This window comes from Calonectris borealis, chromosome 2 (genome assembly GCF_964195595.1).
Source record: "Calonectris borealis chromosome 2, bCalBor7.hap1.2, whole genome shotgun sequence".
In the NCBI taxonomy this organism is placed as follows: Eukaryota; Metazoa; Chordata; class Aves; order Procellariiformes; family Procellariidae; genus Calonectris; species Calonectris borealis.
In genome coordinates this window covers 5,235,613-5,256,108 of record NC_134313.1, presented here as the reverse complement: position 1 = coordinate 5,256,108, position 20,496 = coordinate 5,235,613, and the positions used below count along the sequence as shown (strand labels likewise).

The window sequence follows — 20,496 nt, the reverse complement described above, 5'->3', positions numbered from 1 at the left end:
AAACTCTCTACTGAGCTTCGAAAATAGTTCCTGCAAACCACTCAACTATGTTCCCCCAACCCTCTTTAAAGAAACCTTCCCTTAGGAAAATTGATTTTAAGTGTCTAAAGGAGTGTAAGGAGTGATACCCAAGTAACTACAAGTCACTTACACGGACAACACTGTCTTGTTCCTGTGCTCTGTAGTTGGAAGAAAAATTGCTTTCTGGAAGACTACTCAAATCTTGGATTTCTGCCTTAGATGCTTACTGTTGCTCCTTAAGTCCTGCATAAGTGAATTCTTAAAAGCTTGCGGATTAGGGTAGGGGGAAAAATTCTAAGCAGAGAAAACTCTCAGTGGTTTCTTCTGCAGTGCATGCACACACAAAATAATATACCCAGAATTTCACTGGTAACACCTTTTTAATAGGTCAAAGTAACTGTACAGTTCATTATATTCTTCCTGAGAATAATTTATATCCCTCAACAGCAAAAAGGGAGTGTGGTTTTTATTTTAACAGAACAGATGGCATAACTGGAAAACCAAGGAAAATCTAATTACACTGGTCTACTGTAACTCCTCCCAGGCAAGATAGACAAAAGGACGGGTTAGTTAACTACAGTGGGTTTAAAATATTGAACATGGCTTTAATCTGTCTTTATAAATTATATAAAAATGGGGGACTTGAATGGTTACAGAACTCCTCTAAATGCAGCTCTGAATTGCTCTGGTACAAAGCAGCATTTTTGCTTCCAAGGAAAACAACATTGCTACAAAAGAACTGGCACATTATTCTGGTGAAAAAGATGAGAGTTTTCAGTTGTGTTCTACAGCTAGTTCCAAACAAATGCTTCACACATTCACATAAAAGTAAAAGGCAGGAAGATGAAGAGGGCTTTAGTTTTGTCTTGAAATGACTGAAGTCTTGAAAATATAGCTTTTTATTCTTTCTCTGTAAATTGTGATTAGCATATTGCGACGTAAGTGTTCTAATAAAAAAATTCCAGTCTGGATAGTTCATATACTGTGGGCAAGAATTCTCAGCCCTGAGGTTTCCCCGAATTCTTCACTTCACAATATCTCTCTGATCTGCTGCTTGGACAGTTCTGGCTCTGAGACCATAACCCTGTGGCAGCTCTAGGCTAAGCGTGTCCCATGCGATGGTATAAAACAAGTGCGCGCCATAGCCGTGATTTCCCGAGGACTTCTGTACAAACTTCATCTTGTGTTAATGCCACTTTTTGAATCCCAGACCAGCTTGGCTTTATGATAAAAACTTGGTTAAACTTTTGTAATGAGAGAACCAACAGCTGTCAGTCAGGTCTGCTGAAGCAAGAGGTGCTGGAAAGCCAGGACTACACTGGGTTAATCCTCACTGCTGGTGGAAGGTGAAATAACATCCTTTCGCAAGCAGAATTCTTAGACTGATGAAACTCTTCCCTCAGTACTTAGTGCGGTCTGGACTGACTGATCATTTTCAGTCTGGCTTGATCAATAACATCCAGCAAGTTTTTGGCATCCACAGCCAGAGCGTGAGCAGCCGTCAGCATTTGCTTTTTGTACTCCTGCTGCAGGCTGGTCATGACATACTGCTGTGCCAGTTTCATCTTGTTAATGAGCTCAGCCAAGTCAGAGTTCAGCAGCTTCTGTGCCATCTCAATCTGGAACAAGAAGATTCAGTCAACTCTGTAAAGTCGTTAGAAGCACTGCACTCGTGACTGCGATACTACAGAGCAATGGCACTATCCATCCACCCTCATAGCCCCTGCTTGAGATTTCTGATTGAAGCTGGGGCCATTCCTGTGCACACCAGGTGGAGCAGATGCAATTTCGGCACCTGCTGGTCTACGCTGCGTGGAGATCAAGAGCAGCCTTGTCAGCTGCTGAGCCGCCCACCTTTAAACAGCACCGAGACCCAAATCGCTGGTAATGAATTTTAACCCAGGTCTAAGAATTAACACCTTGTTCTAGGTTTCCAGGTTCCTATTATCATCACCCTTTTTAGTACTATTATTAAAGTAGCTCTGAAGCAGTAAAAAATAAAACAGGTCAAGAAGCCAGATACAGGTTACTTAACCACATAGCTGAAGTCAGGATGATTCTCTAAGATGGCACTTAAAGAACCATTCTCTGGCTTTCTCATTATTGCACTCATTCAAGGTTTTGGAGGAAAACAATTTTACTCCTGACTCATGAACTTCACTGAAAGATCTCAGTCACTTCTCATCTAGAACTAGGTTATTGCGAGATATCTCATCACAACCTTCCAGCTGCACTAAGCTATGCTCAATTACCTGTTTAATGACTTTGCGTGCAAGCTGCAGTTTAATGAAAGATTAAACTTGCACTAAGAAGTTCTGCGTAAGCACTGTTAACAGTTTTTATGTCAACTTCATATATGCGTGTGTCGTATGCTCTTCAATTACATCCAGTTTGATTCACTTAAGTCAATACAAGCCTACTTCCAGACAGCAACTGGATGCTAATAAAATTAATTTAAAGAAGAATTATAACCTGAGAATTCATACTGCTTACTGAGTCAAAACATGTGCAAAGAGAGAGCCAAAACGTGTCCGGATAGCTGTCCTGGCTGGGGCTAACTTGAAACGTAATAGACTGAGCATCGGGTGAGGGGAGCGCTACGTACCTCTCTGTGGGTGCTTGCAGGAAGCACGGGGAGGGTCTCATCTACTGTTGCCAGTAAGGTTCTTAATGCCAAACCAACCTCCTAAGAAAAAAAAAAAAAAAGAAAATAAGGTTTAAAAACTTGGAATGAATGGATGAGAGACTTGTAGCCAGAGCGCAGGAAGCAACCGATACGCTTAATCCCTCATCTGGATAAGAAGGGAGTTAGAACATGGCTGAGAGAGTTTGAAAACCCCACTTGCAATTCCATGTTTCACCATCAAAACAAAATGCCAAAGGGTTAATAAAAAAAAGTTCTTTCGAAAAAGTGAAACGTAGAGAAGATGATAGTGCACAACTCACTGCCCCTGGATAAGCACAGGCAAGCTGGGGAATAAAAGCACTGTTTCCCACAACACTTAACAGTATCCAACGCTCCAGCACTCTGACCACAAGTTACCCCTCCAGCAAACACAAAAAGCTTTTCTACTTCCAACTTTCCAGGAAGTTTCTCCTGCGCCACTTGAAGACCTCATTCAGGAGAGAACTAAAACACTGATTTTAAGAATTGCCTCCATACCTTTACCATGGGTACATACTCCTCCGGTGGAGCTGGCTGTATTTTACTGGACATTTCTATGACCGCTTTCACCAGCCCAGTTACATTCTCGTAGACTTTGTCGTTGGAGCGGTCCAGGTTGGCTGTAGGAGGAGGGCTGATTTCCTGCGGCTGAATCTGGAAGCAGAGAGGGGTTGTTTAACCTCCTGTCCCCAGCAGATGGGGCTCAGCAACTTCCCAACCTCTGCAGACCGCCGGCAAGGTCTCGTATTTGCAACAGCCCCCCCGCCCGGTCCTGCTGGGTCCCCTTGTCCTGGCTGAGCACGCTCGCTCCCGGATCTGAAGGAAGTTTCCTTTAGTTCTTCTGACTGAACCTGATCTGTGAAATTACACTGGGGAATTTTTACCAGGATTTCCCCGAAGAGCTTCCAATATAACTCGCACAACAGAGAAGAAAATAATTTGAGGAACGAGGAGTACAAAGTACTTGTCACGTCTAAGTGGTTCACTACTGATGGACAAGTTCTACTGCTAAGGCAACAGGTCCCTCGTTCCAGAAAGTTGTCCTGTGCTCCAAAACAATGTCAGAATACATAGTTAACATACTGATATAGTAAAGAGAGAATATTGCAGTACATATTATTGTTTTGTTAGTGAAAATTCACAGCAGATTAACAAAAATGGTGTCACTAGTACAAGTGGGAAACACTGAATGTTTTCATACAGTTTGTTTCCAATAGATCAGAAAAAACCCAATAGGTTAAAAATCCTGTAGTCCTTACTCAAGCAAAACTTCCATTGAGTCAGATCTGTCTAGAGTTAAAGCCAAGACAGACTGAAATAATCCTCGCTCAGAAAAGAAACAAACTTTGAAAACTTCCTCTGTAAGGTCCTCAGTATCTTTGCTCCTGGACTGTAAAACTACAAGCATCCCAGTTCCCTGCAGCTCTTCACTGCTACAGGATGCCCAAGCAACCACTCAGTGCGAGCAGAAGGTTAAAAAATTGCTTATTTCCTACTGGTCACACAGCAGCCGTCCACCCTGTTGAGCTAAGATGGCTCATGGCATTTCAGCCCACCACATGGGGTTACTACTGGTTCTTACAACTGGTCCTAGCTACAGAGATGTTTCACTGGAAGCACCTGAGATACCACCCTGATGAAACTATAAAATACTTGGATGAAACTTTGTCTAAGGAGTGCATGGTGATTCCATTTTGTGGCATTTCATTAAGTGGGTACTGACAACTATTACAGAGATTCAATCTAGTGTGCTGATCAGAAAATACCTTAGGAAAAAGAATATTGTAATTGCCTCAATCACCAGTGAAAGGCTGTGATTCTAATTGGTTTCAGCAATCGAGAAGTTAAACAGTCATCTGGCAAAGTCACATGCAAAGACATTTTGGAATAGGGCACGTACACACACGCTCACGCACTGCTTACCCTCCATGGCTATGGTTGAGCAGAATGTGGGGGAAGGTTAAAGAAATTTACCAAAAGAAGGGAAAAAAGAAAAACAATATTAATAAAACTCAGCAGGAAAAAAACCAAACCAAAACCAAAACATGTGTAGCAATAAGAGACCAGTTAAAAAGCCTGCAACAAAAATGCATCCTCCACAGTATCGGCAGTCATTCATGTTAGCTCTTGGTCCATTTGTTACGGAAGCACCATGTGCTCACGACCTGCTGTGCACCCGTGTAGGAAGTGGAAGTATTTGCCATGCACCCATGCTTACTTTTTATTAAACACATGGGGAAGAGATCATGCAAAGCTTGACAGGAGCAAGCCAGTCTGGTGAGCAGCAAAGTGGTGAATGGAGTAGAGGGCCTCTGCAACGGTGGGAAACAACATGTCCTGTGCAACCCTGGTCCCTTTACACAATCAACCAACAGATTTAAAAAAATGTTGTTTTCATCTTTCTGAAACCTTTTTTTTCCTTTAGAAAAGTCATGATAGGAAATACATGGTCATCTAATTGTGCAGCTCCTGTTCACGATGACTAATCACAGTCGTGGTTAAGAACTACCAAGAACCCGTTCTGGATGGATTATACCCAACCCACTTCATTCCTACAGCCAGGCCCTAACATTTCAAGAGTATGGACATCTGCATTTCTCAACGCTCGATTTTTTTTTGTTTATACCCAACATGAACACTATTGCTCTGCAGACTATGAAGTCAGGAGTTTCTTTGTGTGGCCTGGCTGACTTTGCCTCAGCAAGTAACACAAAACCATGTATTTCCTGGTGCATGCCCTGAAGGTTCCTGAGGGCAAGCAGTTCAAATTCTCTTATTTTAATTTGTATTCTGCAGAAAAAGGAGACTGAAATGGGAGTCTGAAATGGGTGTACAGAAAAGGGAGTCTGAAATGAACCCCAGAAGCATCTTCAGTTTAGGACTGCAGACATTAACAAAGCTATATGCTATTAAAAAATAATGGGTTGTTTTCTTGAAGGGGCATAAACCGATCCAATTTCAAGAAACTCTTGACAGAAAAAACAAAATCAGCCCTTGTTTTCTACTGAAGAAGCTATTTAGTACACGAATCTTCTTCACTTGTTATTGCTGATGACTTTGGTGGCTCAGGTTGGTTTATTGTCTAAAGGATGTATTTTGGAAAACATTTTTCATGTTCCAGTATCAGCATTTAGAAAGGAAATTTTAGAGAAGCCAAGTTTAGTAACACATCTGTTACTGCTTTTTGACATTTTCTGAGGCTTAGCAGCTTGAAAAGCATTGGCATCAGTTTATAATAAATAATCCTGCTCAAATTCGTCACTGCTGTCTATTTACACTGATTCTTAAATATTCCGATAATCTCGGACAAAAGAACAAGAATGAGACAGGCAGGCAGTGGCTGAGATCAATTTGTGCTAAACATATCGCTTTGATGGAAGTTTTGAATTTCATGGTCAGATGAACTGTACTTTTTCTGTATTTTGTTAAATTGTCTAAAATAAAATGTTGCTTATCACAACATGGATTTCTGTGTCTACCACAACATGGATTCCTGTTCTTTACTACAGGCTTGGCAGGGCTTAGATTAGCAGGACGTTCTCCTCCTGTGAGGAGCTGTACTATTAGCATTAGCTATTGTATTACAGTAGGGATTGCCCTGGTGTATTTGTAGAAGCCTGTGCTCTGACACAGACTCCATCTTTCTACTCTGGGAAATAGACGGAGCATAAATACATCACCTCCCTGGGTGCTACTGATGGCATCAACTGACAGAATGGGAGCAGCAGCGGGAGTGATCCTGCTTTAACGCTCTGGTCAGTAATACCGCCGTCAGACCAACAGTCTTTGTGGAGGGGTATTTGTTTAGCTGCAAAGGTTGTGAAATAACAAAATGGCGATGTGTATACATCAGCTGCATTTCTGTTAGAGTATTACCGACAGAGAATTCCCAACCACTATTATATCTAGCTGCTGGAAACTGCTTGCATCAGAAATAGCTCCACTGGTTCCCCTCGGGAGGCCCTGAGGTCACTCAGGTTTCTGTTTCCTGAAGATTAGAAAGGTAATGGAGCCCCAAAGGCAGGGAACAACACCTAGAGGCATGATTTTAAAAGTGACTGACATACTAAGGAGCAGTTCCATTGACACCAACTGCAACAGGGGACAGGACGCCGTGTTTCACAACACCCTGCAGCACCTCTCTCCTAGAAAATGTAAAGTTTAATTTTTGGCTTTATTGCCTATTTACTGGAGATGAAACAACACATTAGAAAGTATCTCAATCACAGGTCAGACAGCCTATTTCCCCTCCTCCCTTGTTGCCCAGAGCTAGCAGGGCTTTAGGAGCCTTGGTGCTGCAGCAAGAGCTTTTTGGAGCACCACAGTTCAGACATGTCTCACTTCTCTGTGACCCAGTAACTGGGTACTTTGGTACTACCTGAGTAACTGGGAACCCTGGGTGTGCTCCCTCCTGCTTAACAAAGCTGCTGAGCAGGGAGGCTGAGTCCATACGGGAGATCTCATATGCTCTTCAAACTAGAAATAAACTCACCTGGGAAAGGTTCTATGTGAGGAACATGCTGAATCACAGTAACGGAGGACATGAGCTTACCAGTTAACTTCCCACTTCCCTGGAGAGCTGCCAGTGCATGTTTGCCCCATGACAACATTTACTTGGGAAGTTTACATGCTTTTGCTTTCCATGGTCTTTACTCCAGGAACAGCAAACTATCTCAGAGTGATAATGTTTAATCTCCTGAAGCATATTTCATGTGACACTGAGCAATGTACCTTCACGCCTTCGTTGTAGCTGTCTACAGGGCTGTTCAGGCTTGCAAGGCTGCCCAAATGGCTGGGGGCTCCAGGGCGGGGAGGTTTCTTTGGCGGAGCTGCATGATCTGGTTAACAAAACAATTTGCATTTTAGAGGACCAACATATCAGATGTACCTGCATAATTTTGGTCTGTCAACACTACAAAGGCTACACATGCTTTACTGTACTAGCAGAGGAGATGTACATCTTAATGCGTCTTGCAGTAAATCCACTGTAGGAACTACACTTTAATCTGTATTTCTACTGAAGAAATGCAGACAGAAAAGGTTGTGAATTCATCAAGTTTTCCTGTGATTATGAGAACATGACTGTTTTAGTAAGGTATTTCAAAAATCCCTTCACGGGGCAACTGATACTCATCTCAGTACACCTACCCCAGACCTGAGAGGTACTCGCCCCTTTGTACCACAGCTGAGTGCCATACATGCTGCGTATGTCTGGGAAAACCGGACTTATTCATGGCAGAAACCCTGTGTGTGATTCACTCTGAAATTGAGAAACCTAAATTTAGGAGTCTACTTTTGTTTTACATGTCTGAACTCCACACACGGTGAAATTCCACAGAGTGACTCAGCTTCCTCTAGACACTTCCCGCCTGTTGATGAAACGGCTTTCTTGGCTTTGCTGACTACATCTCTGGGGACTGCATGGGGAATTTAAACACATAGCGCACCGAAACACCTATGTGTAGTTATCTGAAATTGAATCTACCCTTTGTATGAAAATACTGCAATAAATCTTTGTTCACTACCGCTTCTAGAAGACTTGTAATCAAGAATTCAAGATGACAGTATATGAATTTCCTGCTTACCTGGTTTACCCACAGGCTGATATATGTGCTGGTTACCAGCCTATAAAATAAAATATACATTTAGACTAGTTATTACAGTGCTCACAACTTTCATCAGCACAACCTCAAACACTGAGAGTAGCCAGTTCTTAGCACATCTCCCAACAGTTAAAAATACATCCCTATTCACCATCACTAGCTAAGCTCCTAACTGCAGGTATAGTATTTATACAGTAAGAAAAAGAATTTTCATTTATTTTGTATCACTCACAACAGCTCTGGCCTCTACATTACAGTTTAACCTTCATTATTAATCAGATGTGGTGGTATATTCACAATCATTTTAATCTGTATTCAGAGATCAAACTGTAGAAGTCATGGTGACGAAGAAATGGCAGTGCAACAATTAGAAGACTAAGGTATTTCTGCACTGCTGAATGGTTTCCATAATGGCAACAGATTTCTAAGCTGGTTTACTTTTTGGTTTTGTTGCAAAGCTCTTGGTCAAGGTCAGTTTGTTTATTCATCTGGAAGTATTTAATAATTGAAGTGACTTTCCTTGGTAATTATATTTATACAACCTTCATGCCAACCTCAGCTGCCGAGGCGAGCAGCTGCAGTGCCAGCACGATCGGCAACGGAGCACTCTAGCGTGTGCACAGAGGGGTTTCCTGAACCGGGCGAACCTGAGAGGACCAGAGAGACCTGGCAGGAGCCCGCAGCCCGCACCACAGCGGCTGAGGAGACCAGGGCGCGGCCAGGAACGGCGGCCAAGCCCTTCCCCCCCCGTATAAAAGAAACCCCTGGGGAGCGCTAGCGGCCAGGGCGGGAAACAGGGCACGGTGCCGCAGCTCATGTGGCAGAGTGCGCAGGAAGGGCGCTGAAGCTCTGCCAGCTCGATCAGGGAGCAATGGCATCCACCCGGCAGAAGGCCGTGTCCTCCCTAAGCTCTGCACCCACCACGACTGACGCAGCTTCCCAGGCAGGGCTCCGGCGGGAGCACGCAGCCGCCCAGGTGCCGGGCTGCCGGCTGTGCCTGCTCTTAGGCCGGGACCGGCCGGCGGCAGTGAGCACACCTGAGGGAGGTGGCCCAGGCAGAGGAGCTCCTCCGCTGGGTGACAGAGCTCCGGGAGGAGGTGAGTAGGTTGAGGAGTATCAGGGAGTCTGAGAGGGAGAGAGACCACGGGAACCGCACCCTGCCTGCCCCGAGGCAGGCCCAAGAGGCAGGCAGGACACACGATACAGAGGACTCCCTGTCCTCTCTCCACCAGCAGAACGTAGTGACTTGAGGGATAGGGGGCAACGGCAACAAGTTCCTGCCCGGCGCAGCGGGCACATCTCCTCTGTGACTACCCCACCTTCCCAGGTGCCCTTGTGTAATAGGTATGAGGCTCTGCAGGTGGAACCAAACAATGACAAGGCTGACTTAACCTCGCTGACACGTCCAAGCTTGAGGTTGTCCCTATTTTCAACTATTTTTGAAACTATTTATTTCAACTATTTTTGAAAATAGTTGTCCCTATTTTCAAGAAGAGTAAGAAGGAAGACCCTGGTAATTACAGGCCTGTCAGTCTCACTTCAGTGCCTGGTAAAATTATGGAGAATGTTATTCTGGGAGTTATTGAAAAACACTTGAGACACAACACAGTCATTGGCCATAGCCAGCATGGGTTCACAAAGGGAAAGTCCTGCTTAACCAACTTAATTTCCTTTTATGACAAGGTCACCCATCTAGTTGACCAAGGGAAGCCAGTAGATGTGATTGGTTTTGGATTTCAGCGAAGCTTCTGATACTGTCTCTCACAGTATCTTTCTGGACAAAGCATCCAGCACACAGCTAGACAAGTCTAATATGTTGGATGAAGAATTGGCTGATGGGTTGGGCCCAAAGAGTTTTAGTAAATGGGGTTGCATCAGGCTGGCGGTCAGTCACCAGTGGGGTTCCCCAGGGCTCAATTTTAGGGCCAGTGCTCTTTAATGTTTTTATAAATGATCTGGATACAGGAATTGAATGTACATTAAGCAAGTTTGCTGACGATACTAAACTAGGAGGAGTTCTGGAATCCCTTGAGGGTAGAGGTCTTACAGAGATCTGGATAGAGAGTTGGGCAATCACCAACTGTATGAAATTTAACAAGAGCAAGTGCTGGATTCTCCACCTGGGACGGGGTAATCCTGGTTACACATAAAAAATGGTGGGACAAGATGCTGAAGAGCAGCCATGTGGAAAGAGATCTGGGCGTTTGAGTTGATGGCAAGTTGAATGTGAGTCGACAGTGTGCCCTGGCAGCCAGAAGGGCCAACCGTGTCCTAGGGTGCATCAAGCACAGCATAGCTAGCCGGTCGAGGGAGATGATTGTCCCACTCTACACTGCCCTGGTGCGGCCCCAGCTCAAGTACTGTGTGCAGTTGTGGGCACCTCAATATAAGAAGGACATCAAACTATTAGAGTGTGTCCAGAGGAGGGCAACCAAGATGGTAAAAGGCCTTGATGACAAGATGTACGAGGAGCAGCTGAGGTCACTTGGCTTATTCAGCTTGGAGAAGAGAAGGCTGAGGGGGGAACTCATCACAGTCTACAACTTCCTGAAGGGGGGCAGCAGAGGGGGCGGTGTTGATCTCTCTGGTGACCAGTGATAGGACGCAAGGAAATGGAATGAAGCTTTGTCAGGGGCAGTTCAGATTGGACATTAGGAAAAGGTTCTTCACTGAGAGGGTGGTTGGTCACTGGAACAGGCTCCCCATGGAAGTGGTCATGGCGCCAAGCCTGTCAGAGTTCCAGGACCGTCTGGATGACGCTCTTAGTCATATGGTTTAGTTTTAGGTAGTCCTGCGAGGAGCACGGAGTTGGACTTTGATGATCCTTATCGGTCCCTTCCAACTTGAGGTATTCTATCATTCTATAGAAGATGAAAATCTGTTTGGTCACAACCAAATTAATACTTTACACAAAACTTGCAGTTGTCATGTAATAAAAAGTATTACAATCCCAACAGAGTCACATTTTACGCAAGCATATCTGCATAAAGCAGTTTCCATTCCAAAGTAAAACACTGAAAGTAGTTAGAATGTAATAGGTCTAGTACTGAAACATCTCAAAAAGGCATTTATTTATAAAATAAAGACCACTTTCTGCAAAGTCAGAATACTACTTTGCGTCAGACCTAAGGAAGCTGCTTTTTTAACATTTTGAAGATGACATTCAGACTTAGAATGCACTTTTAATGGTACGAAAACAGTTCTGCTTCAATTCACCTTCAGGTCTGGATAATGCTGTCATAAATCACCATCTAAGAATGTTAATTCATTAACTTTCTTTTCTGACCTTTTAAGCAACTGTTTTTGAATGTCTCACATTCTCTATTTTCAGAAACACACCCAGGTAACAGGGACAATAGCAGTACACTTACTATTCCTTAGCTTCTAATTCTACCATCACCTCGTTTCAGTGCTAGATGACTATGAGGATACCAAGCAGCTTGCCCAACAGCACACAGAAACTCTGCAGGAGATCCTCCGAACTGAACTGAGATGCTCATGCCTTGCAACCGACCCATTAACAAACTCGAAGGATAGTCACGATTGTAGTTCAGCATTTATTAAAAGCTTCAGCCTGGCATTTTTAGAAATTAATGTTATGGTTTTAAAATTACAGACAGATCTGACAGTAGCTCCTATGGCTAAGGTTGCCTAGCACTTCATGAGGCCTGCCTTCAGCTGCTCAAAAATTTTTCAAATTTTAACTGTATGAAATGAAAATTCCCACACTAACTCTACTTCAAGCTCATTTCTATCAGTTTGCTATGGAAAACTCTGTCAAGAAGCACAAATTCCAGGAAGTAAGGTTGCATAAAAATGTATTGCACAGGGAGAAATCTGAAGTTCTTCTAAGTTTCGTAGATGATATTCTATCAACTTAATACTTCAGAGCAGAAACGTGATGGCTAGAAACAGAGGAGCATAATCACCCTGCCTACTCTAAAACTGTAACTACAGACTTCAAAAAATCAAATTTCACTTTCAGGAACCAGGAGTAGAAATCAAAGATCCAAAGCCCTGAAACTCTCCTGCTGTCACCATGAACCTCTGAAATCCACCGGCCGATCATCTCACACACTGTCATACAGCTGCCCTCTCTAGTTAGAAACAACATCTGCTTTCTGCCAGCACCATCAGTCATGTCGTTAACTTTGATTTGTGTTGTTAACCTATTTCAAATCTGATAACCCTGGGGGAAAAGAAAGAGAGGAAGAGAGGAAAGAGAGTAAAATTCCCCTTTTCACACAATTCTTGCTTTTTGACTTCCAGGAAATTGTGTATTAAAAGTATAAGTCAAAAGAATGTGCACGAAGTTATACAGCCACGTGCTTATCAGTTAGGAACTAATAAAATGCATGTGATAACTTTTCATTTGTACCACCACATCCAAGAACAGGATCATGTATTAATCCTCCCTCCCAGCATCCCTGAACTGCACAGATGCTGCTGCTCTGAGCAGGAATCAGAGCTGCTGTGCCTTCTGCTCCCATTCCAATTACCACAACGACTACTCAAATAAAAAGTCACTTTATGGGGAAGATGTAAATGACACCTCAGTGAACTGGATTCCGTCCTCACCACTGTCACAGAAATCTCTGTGTTACACTGGACAATTATTTAATCATATTCTCCTAGAAATGACTACTGCCTATTTCTCATCCTCTAGGTGAGAAACTGAGATTGACTCACGGAAGCATTAGACATTTCCCACTGCAAAAGCCAGTCAAAGTTATGTTCTGAATGTATTAAGAACTATAAAAATGCAAAATCAAATTCTGGAACTAGAAATGTAGTTATCACGAATTAGAGTCTCTTTTAAAACTCATTTTGTCAATGATCACTAAGTGTTCTTCACACTCATTCAACTGGGGTGTGAAATTCTACTACCCAGTCTGGGAAGACAGGACTTCCCCTACAAGCAGTTTGGGATGTGGGTGTTGTATTTTTTATTCTAACCCCAGGCAGTCATGCTGAAAACAAATAGCAGTCAGAGAAAACAGCTGGCTGCAAGAAGCTGTACTTTAAACCCATTGCCCCTGACAGCCACCTGAATCAAACCTCTGACATGACTTCAAAATCTCCAGGTTATCTCAGAGCATCTTCATGAGTAGCACAAAATGCAGCGATAATTTACTTGCCCGTATATAAAAATGCAACAATAGCAAAGACATAACAATAACTAATAGTCTTTTCCAACTTCATGGAAAAAAATCTTAGCAGCTTCCAGACCTGAATGTCTCTAGAGACCACGCTGCAGTCTGTCATTAATATACTCATTCACGATTGTACTTTGGCTGCAAATGCAGGAAGAGTCCCTAAATTCTTAGGTAGTGAAGAAATACTGAAGCCAAACTAGGAGTTTACAATTGCATCCCAAATGAACTAGGAAAGTGAATTTAGAATATTAACTTAGCTATTTTAAAGGTGATCCCTGGGGACTAACAGTAGATGAAGCATTAGGTTTCTATCATTAACAGTCCCTAGCCTAACCCCTCCTTTTGATCAGTATGATTCAGAGATTCCAATGGCAATTAAACAATTGGAGAGACGTTTTTAGTTAAACAGACAGAAGTTAAGCCAGTTAGAAAGAATACCACAGCTGCAGCTGTTGTCTGGCAATAAATCAATGGCGATGGGGTTTATTCCATTTGTTTCATAGCGGATCATTTACCCCAAACAGATTTCTGAGTAATACAACAGTACCATTTACATTCCCTGTAAGAAAACCCTTCAGATATTTAAACAACTGCAAAAGTTATTTTAATCCTGCTTCCTGTTGACAGAACTTTCAGAAAGCTATCCATATTTTTAAATAAAAGGCCCAATTATACAGCACGTGAGCATTAAAAAATTATTGCAACATATTTGTGGAAACATTTTAGTATTTGTTACAACAGCAGCTTCAAGGGGGGAAAAAAAAAACAAACGCCAAATCCCCCAAACTGCTGCATGAATAAGTTTGCCACGGCTGCTGTTCCCACAGAAGCTGAGCCACTTGGGAAGTTGTAGAATCATGTAATAATAGTGGAAACATTTAGCAAAAACTTTAAATCATCTCCCATAATCAAGACAGCGTACAACATGTTCTACCAGGAAACCGGAGAAAGAGTTGGGAGATGAAAAGATCCCACACATACTTACTGGGCCCTGGAGACCTCCATCCTCTCGGTCGATGCTGCTTCTGGAGAGCCGTACATCAGGTTTCTAAAACAAAAATTAAAAATTTCATTCTGTACTCTGCTTACCGATTCATGCAACCTAGGCTTAAAATCATTATAAAGACAGGAGAATACTGTTAAAAATTTACACTGACAAATACAGATGTCATTTCATTCCAGCCTATACACCCCCGCTGCTGCGACTACGCGCTTCTGCAACTGCAGCTACTGAAACTCCTGGCAGCCTTCTCGACTGCTTCTCAACCACCCGTTCTCAGCGCACGTGTAAAAACGCTTGTTATAAATATTGGTAGTACCATTTCCTTAACACAACATTGGAAAACCTGCATTTTAATTTTCTCAAAGGCAGCAAAAGTTTTTTTTTTTTTTTAAATTGTTTGCTGCCCAACAGCAAAATTTCAACCACGGGATGAGAAACGCTGTGCATTAATTCCCGCTTCCTGCCTGAGGACGGCTTATATGTACTTGGCTCCCTCTCCAAGCCTGCAAATGGGGCCAATTACTGGAGCTCTTTAAACACTGCATTTGGATACAGAAAGCTAATAAAGACATCCAGATGCACTATTCTCGTGATACAAGCGACAAACAAAACCAAATGAATTTCTATTTTATACGTTTTAAGCGAGATACAGGAACTCAGGGCTTGGTTGTTTTAAAAAGTAAAAATAAAACTGGCCCAATTTTTTCACATAGAAACCGGTCATGTTTCTCATCTCCCCAGCAAATCTAGGTATGTTATACTTACTCTTTGAGGACAATATTAAGTACAGGGAAAGACAAAGGAAGAGCCGATGTGAAACAAAGGTTAACACTGATCTGAAGATACAAGTTCAGCAAAATAAGAGTGCTTTTCTAGTGCACTACTTCTGGCACACAACAACAAAGAAAGAGGATTTATCTGACTCTTCAATTCACTCTCCTATGAGACTCAGAGCTCATTCTCTTTAGAAAATGGATAAAATTAACATCTGCATCAGTGTAAATACAACTTATTTCATATGTCTGTATGGATATATACATAAAATAGACATACACTGAATGAGAATGAAAATTTTTTGTTTAGAGAAATGCAGGCATGTGAATATTGACTGTAACTTAACTGACCCCATGAACAGATACATGTTCTTTCAGGGTCAGTTTTGGGGGACAAATATATCTGTTTCTTGTTTAAAGCTACTCCAGAACCCTTTCCTTTCTTTCTAAAAGCACTAAAGAATAATTCCAACTCCCATATCCTGCTAAATGACCTTAAAAAGCCAGCAGGGCAAATGGAACTTGCAAAGATACACTAATATTGATCTTTTATCATTAAAAATACTCCAGTTGTGCTGCTAGTCTGTCAGAAGGGCTTATACTTTGGATTTTCATTCAGTCTTCTGCAGACTGAGGCACAGCCAGAGGCACAGCCACACAGTCGCTGCCTGAAAGAACTTGCAGATTAAAAATAGACAAATCATACTAGACAGGGAAATATTTAACCCCATCTTAAACATGAAGAACTGAAGCAGACACAAGCAAGCGATTTCCCAGTGTTTCTCCAGGAATTTGTGACAAATTATATGATGAAACCTACCATTGACGAATCTCAAGTTTATTTCCTTTATTATGATTAAGGCATTTTTTCTGATTAAAGTCTCATTTGATATGGGTATGTTAGATACTTCACTAGACATCGAAAGTAAGGTGTGATTCTCATATTTTTAAGCTAAAGCAAATAGCTATCTTTGTTTATCTAAGCATACAACTAACTGAATTTCTATTACACTGATGTTCAAAATTTGCCTTCATTTTATGTTCGTTTCCAGCCAGGGAAGTGCCGAAAGTCTTTGGAAATAGTCAAAGACTATTTTATCACAGGGGTCTTAAATGCTCTTTGCACTTTTAACAATTTATTACTCCAGAAATGCACCCTAAACCAGACTCCACAGATAATGAAATATTGAGCATTTTTAAAGATTCAGAAGCACACATAGTCCAAATAACAGATTTTTTCTAGTATTATAAGAAAAAAGTTAAATTAACAGACATAATATCCATCTCCTCCCCTCCTTGTCTTACTAAAAGGTCCTCCCTTTCAGCATCTAAACTCTCTAAATGCTCAATTCTACAACCTCACATCACAGCAACAAGTTAATTACCCAAGTAACCATCAGCAGCAAATGTGCAGCATATGAGTGGACTTCAGAACATTACATACATGACCAGTATACAACCACCTAGCTACAGTCCAAGAACCGTTTCACAGAAAGGTTGGAAATACACACAAAATATTACTAAAATGAGCATTATTGACTTGACAAACACTTGCTTCACACATTGCCAAGAAAAATACTGAGTCCTGTTGAGTAACCCCATGCAAGCAAAGCCATGAAAGGTAGGATGTTGCCCAGGCATCTCCAAGAACCTGATCTGAAAATGAAGATACTAAGCACCAATGGGTAATGGCAAACCAGCAGGTCCATGAGCAGTCTGTACAGCTACACAACCCACCTGCATCTCAGCGATCTGCCTTTTTACGTCTTAGAAATAAGGACTGAAAATCTTTAGTGGTACATAAACGCAAGCCCTTTTAACTTCTCTAAACTTTTTCCTTCTTCTGCCCCATCAAAATTTGGATAGTTAGGAACACAAGGAACAACAGAGAAACATTCAACACATTTTTGTGTCCAATGACTAACAACAGGCCCAATTATATTTCTAGTGACTTGATTGTGTTCTAATAAATTCTACAACTCATATTTTAGTAAATGATATTCTGATTTACTCATTTGCGTAGCTGTGGAAATTTCAAAAGACAAACTATTTTACAGTAAAGGTGAAATCTAAGATCAAACTCCCATTGTATTTTTAAATATTACTTAGCAGCAATTCTTATGCTTCTACAGTGGCAAGAGCTTAATTTTAGCCCCTTATGCTGGCATTACATAGCAATGCATTGCTCAATTTTTAATACTGACATCCAGATACGTTTAATACAACATTCTCTAAGTCAAAAATAAGCCTCGCACCAAAACTGACCTGTTCTGTACTTTACACACCATTTTACAGCCCCAAAGCACACCCTTCTATCTTTCCAGTCCCTGCTGTGGCCCTATACCTCCATGGCATCCTTTCCAAAACCATCATCCTTTCCAAAATCACTCTGAATGATTCTCCCATCCTGGTACTAGGCATACCATTAGATATACAGAGCTGCTTGGCTGGACAGGACACGATCCTTTCTGAGAGGCAGCTAAAGGGGCTGGAAACTGGGTGGTGGGTGCTGAGGTGCTCAGCATGCGTGCGTTAATGGAGAACATTTCCGGCACTTGTTGAAGCACAACTGTATGAGGGTGTATATACAACAGGGAGATGAGTTGGAGGGGGGAAAACCCTCAAGACATCCACTTGGTTGTGAAGCGCCCAAGTTGAACTTAGCTAGTAAGAGTGTATGTCTACAAAGGCCCTCTTTAACACCTTTTGCAGCGTAAGGCTGTTTCAGAAAATGAAGCCTTTGGGAAATTAGAGATTTAGGATTTCAGCTTTACCTGAAAAAGTTGTCACTTGTGAGTATATTTTTCAAGCCTTGAAGCTAAACAGTGACCGACTATGATGACAAATCATCTTCAAATGTGTTTCATACTCATAGTATGGTGGGACTTCTCAAGCATACAAACCGTAGTGCTCTGAAATTTTTTTTTTGGTGAAAGTGCCAACTGTACTAAACTAAAATGCAAGTTTAAGCAAAGTCTTTTCTACTTACTATTATATTCATTACAGATACATATTTAAGGGACGAACTACATGTTGTTAAAATCCTGCAGAAAATCAAAATCCTTCAAAAGCAAATGGATTTTTTCCTAATAAATAGTCTATTATCTGAAATCTTTGGAAACGTCAAGAGGACTTTTCAGACAGGATGCGTATGTTGACAAACTGGAACATAATCTACTTTATTTCCAGTATTTTTGGTTACTCACTAATAAAAGAACATGTAAGTCTTGGCATTCTCAGGACATGCCAAATTGTAATGTCTTGGTGGGATTTTCTCAGGCTAAAAATTAAAATCTTAATTTAGCAACAGTTCACATCAATTATATTTGAATTGCAGTTCTCAGTGTCAAAATAGGACAAAACCACAACTATGTGGGAATTTCAGAAAAAAACAAACCCAAACACGATAAGGAAACTATGTGAGTTATTTCTTCTTAGCCTATCACAGTAAAGGACTATAAATTTTTTAGCACAACACTGCTCTGTCTGCTGAGGACTTACAAAAAGGCATGCACATATATATCTTTATTTTATATGATTAAAAACAATGCCACATAACATCAATACAGCCACAAAGAAAGGTTCAAACTGGAAACTAAATATAAATGAGGAAGCAGGTAATTAAACAGGCCCAAAAGAAGAAAAGCATTCTGCAAAACGTGCAGAGATAGTGAAAGTGCCAGAAGTTACAGCATAAAAATCACTAACTTCACTATACTGCTGAACTTAAAAGGTCACCTTGAAAAGACACAGAATGACATAGTTTCTTTCCCACAACTACTGTGAAGCAAACTAAATAGCTACCAGTTCAGTATGCTCTCTCATGGCATCACCACCACCATTCGTTTCCTATCTGTGGTTACAGATGATTCTCCTTTTGGGTCAAACTCCGTATTAAAATACACAAGGTATACTCTCTCCTAAAACCAATTAAAAAAACCTAAATATCAAGACAGGTTTTGGCAGTTCCAAACTTCTGTCAAAAGCCACAAATAAAAGCATTTTTGGGGGGCCTTTAAACATGATTTTAACTCAATTAATTAATTGATTTGCTTTTAAATTAATTCTACACACAAGAAGTCAGGGCTGGAATATTAACATACACATACTGTGGCCCTAATGGAGTAATTTGATCCTTATGGGCTGATTTTCTGTGTATGCAAATGCTGTAAAGGAAATCCAGGAAACCCTGGACATAAGGGTGAGTATCGCAGCATGCATGCCAAACTGCAGGGTAATGGGCCAAATCTTTTAGTTACAGCGAGCTGCAAGTGCCAGCAGCAGAGAGGCCATTTGCAATTGTGGAGCACTGCTTTTGGGGATGGAGGTTGTTCATTCAGCTTCTATATGCTATGCACTGTGTACAAGTAAAATCTTGATTAATCTTCGTCAGTTTTATTTTTTGGGGTGGAAATACCCGTATGATCAAAAAACAACTCAGGAGAAAGTGCAGAATGAGAAATTCATTAATTTCTTGTGATTCTGCTTGTCTGCCGAGGTCTAAACATCACAGGCTATAAACGATGAGTGAAAAACTCAGTCAACGAGACTGAGCACCTAAAAAATCCTAACAGTAAGATTCCTTACATAGAAGGCCAAACAGACTTCTACTTGTTTGATGTAATGTGTTTGTACTGCAGCTCTCTCACCCCCTCCACCTGCATACGTCCTGGACAGAGACTGTCTTCTATAGTTACCTGTATCAAGCTTTAAATGCAGTAATGCTTTGTCTTTGCTTCAGCTTCCTCAAAAATAATTCAGAATTTCTGTCCTCCTTCCTGGAGATGATGATATCAAAGCACTTTTCAGTGTCCATTAAAGCTACCAGACTAGCGTGCAACATCCCCCCTCTTATCAGGGGGTGGGAGGGAGTGTCAGTCCTGGAAAAAAAGTCCCCCAAAATCAACCCGCAATTCTCCTCTCACTTCCCAGTGGATATATTCGGTACAATTTAAAATTAAACATTTCTTTACTCTTCAGTTTTTACACAACAGATTTATTTTCACTCAGGAGGTTCCCATGAAGAGAGATCTGTTTGTTTTCCCTTTTTTTCAGCAGAATTTCAGAATTCTGGATTCTGTTAAAGCTGCAGCTTGCAAACAAAATTTTTGACTCCTTTCAAGTATTGACTAGTCACATGTTCTCAAAGGACCAGTTTCAGCTAAACTGCTTACACAGATAACAACCTCTCCGGAACCTGGCAAATTTCCCTTTCAATGCCATTGCAATTTCATTCTTTATCTCGGGTGTCTCTTCTAGGAAACACAGCATCAGT

General features: G+C 41.5%; 1 protein-coding gene across 7 annotated transcripts in view; it reads right to left on the bottom strand.

Moving 5' to 3' along the window:
• Positions 1–382: 382 nt before the first annotated feature.
• Positions 383–20,496, bottom strand: part of PTK2 (protein tyrosine kinase 2) — a 229,416-nt gene continuing 209,302 nt past the window's right edge. For all 7 annotated transcript variants that reach the window (XM_075141090.1, XM_075141088.1, XM_075141084.1 and 4 more), the window contains 6 exons: positions 14,431–14,493; positions 8,272–8,311; positions 7,418–7,524; positions 3,185–3,340; positions 2,627–2,707; positions 383–1,640 (listed from right to left, as the gene is read on the bottom strand). In XM_075141090.1, coding sequence (XP_074997191.1) covers positions 1,428–1,640; positions 2,627–2,707; positions 3,185–3,340; positions 7,418–7,524; positions 8,272–8,311; positions 14,431–14,493 — 660 coding nt within the window. In that variant the 3' untranslated portion in view covers positions 383–1,427. The remainder of the gene's footprint in view (positions 1,641–2,626; positions 2,708–3,184; positions 3,341–7,417; positions 7,525–8,271; positions 8,312–14,430; positions 14,494–20,496) is intronic.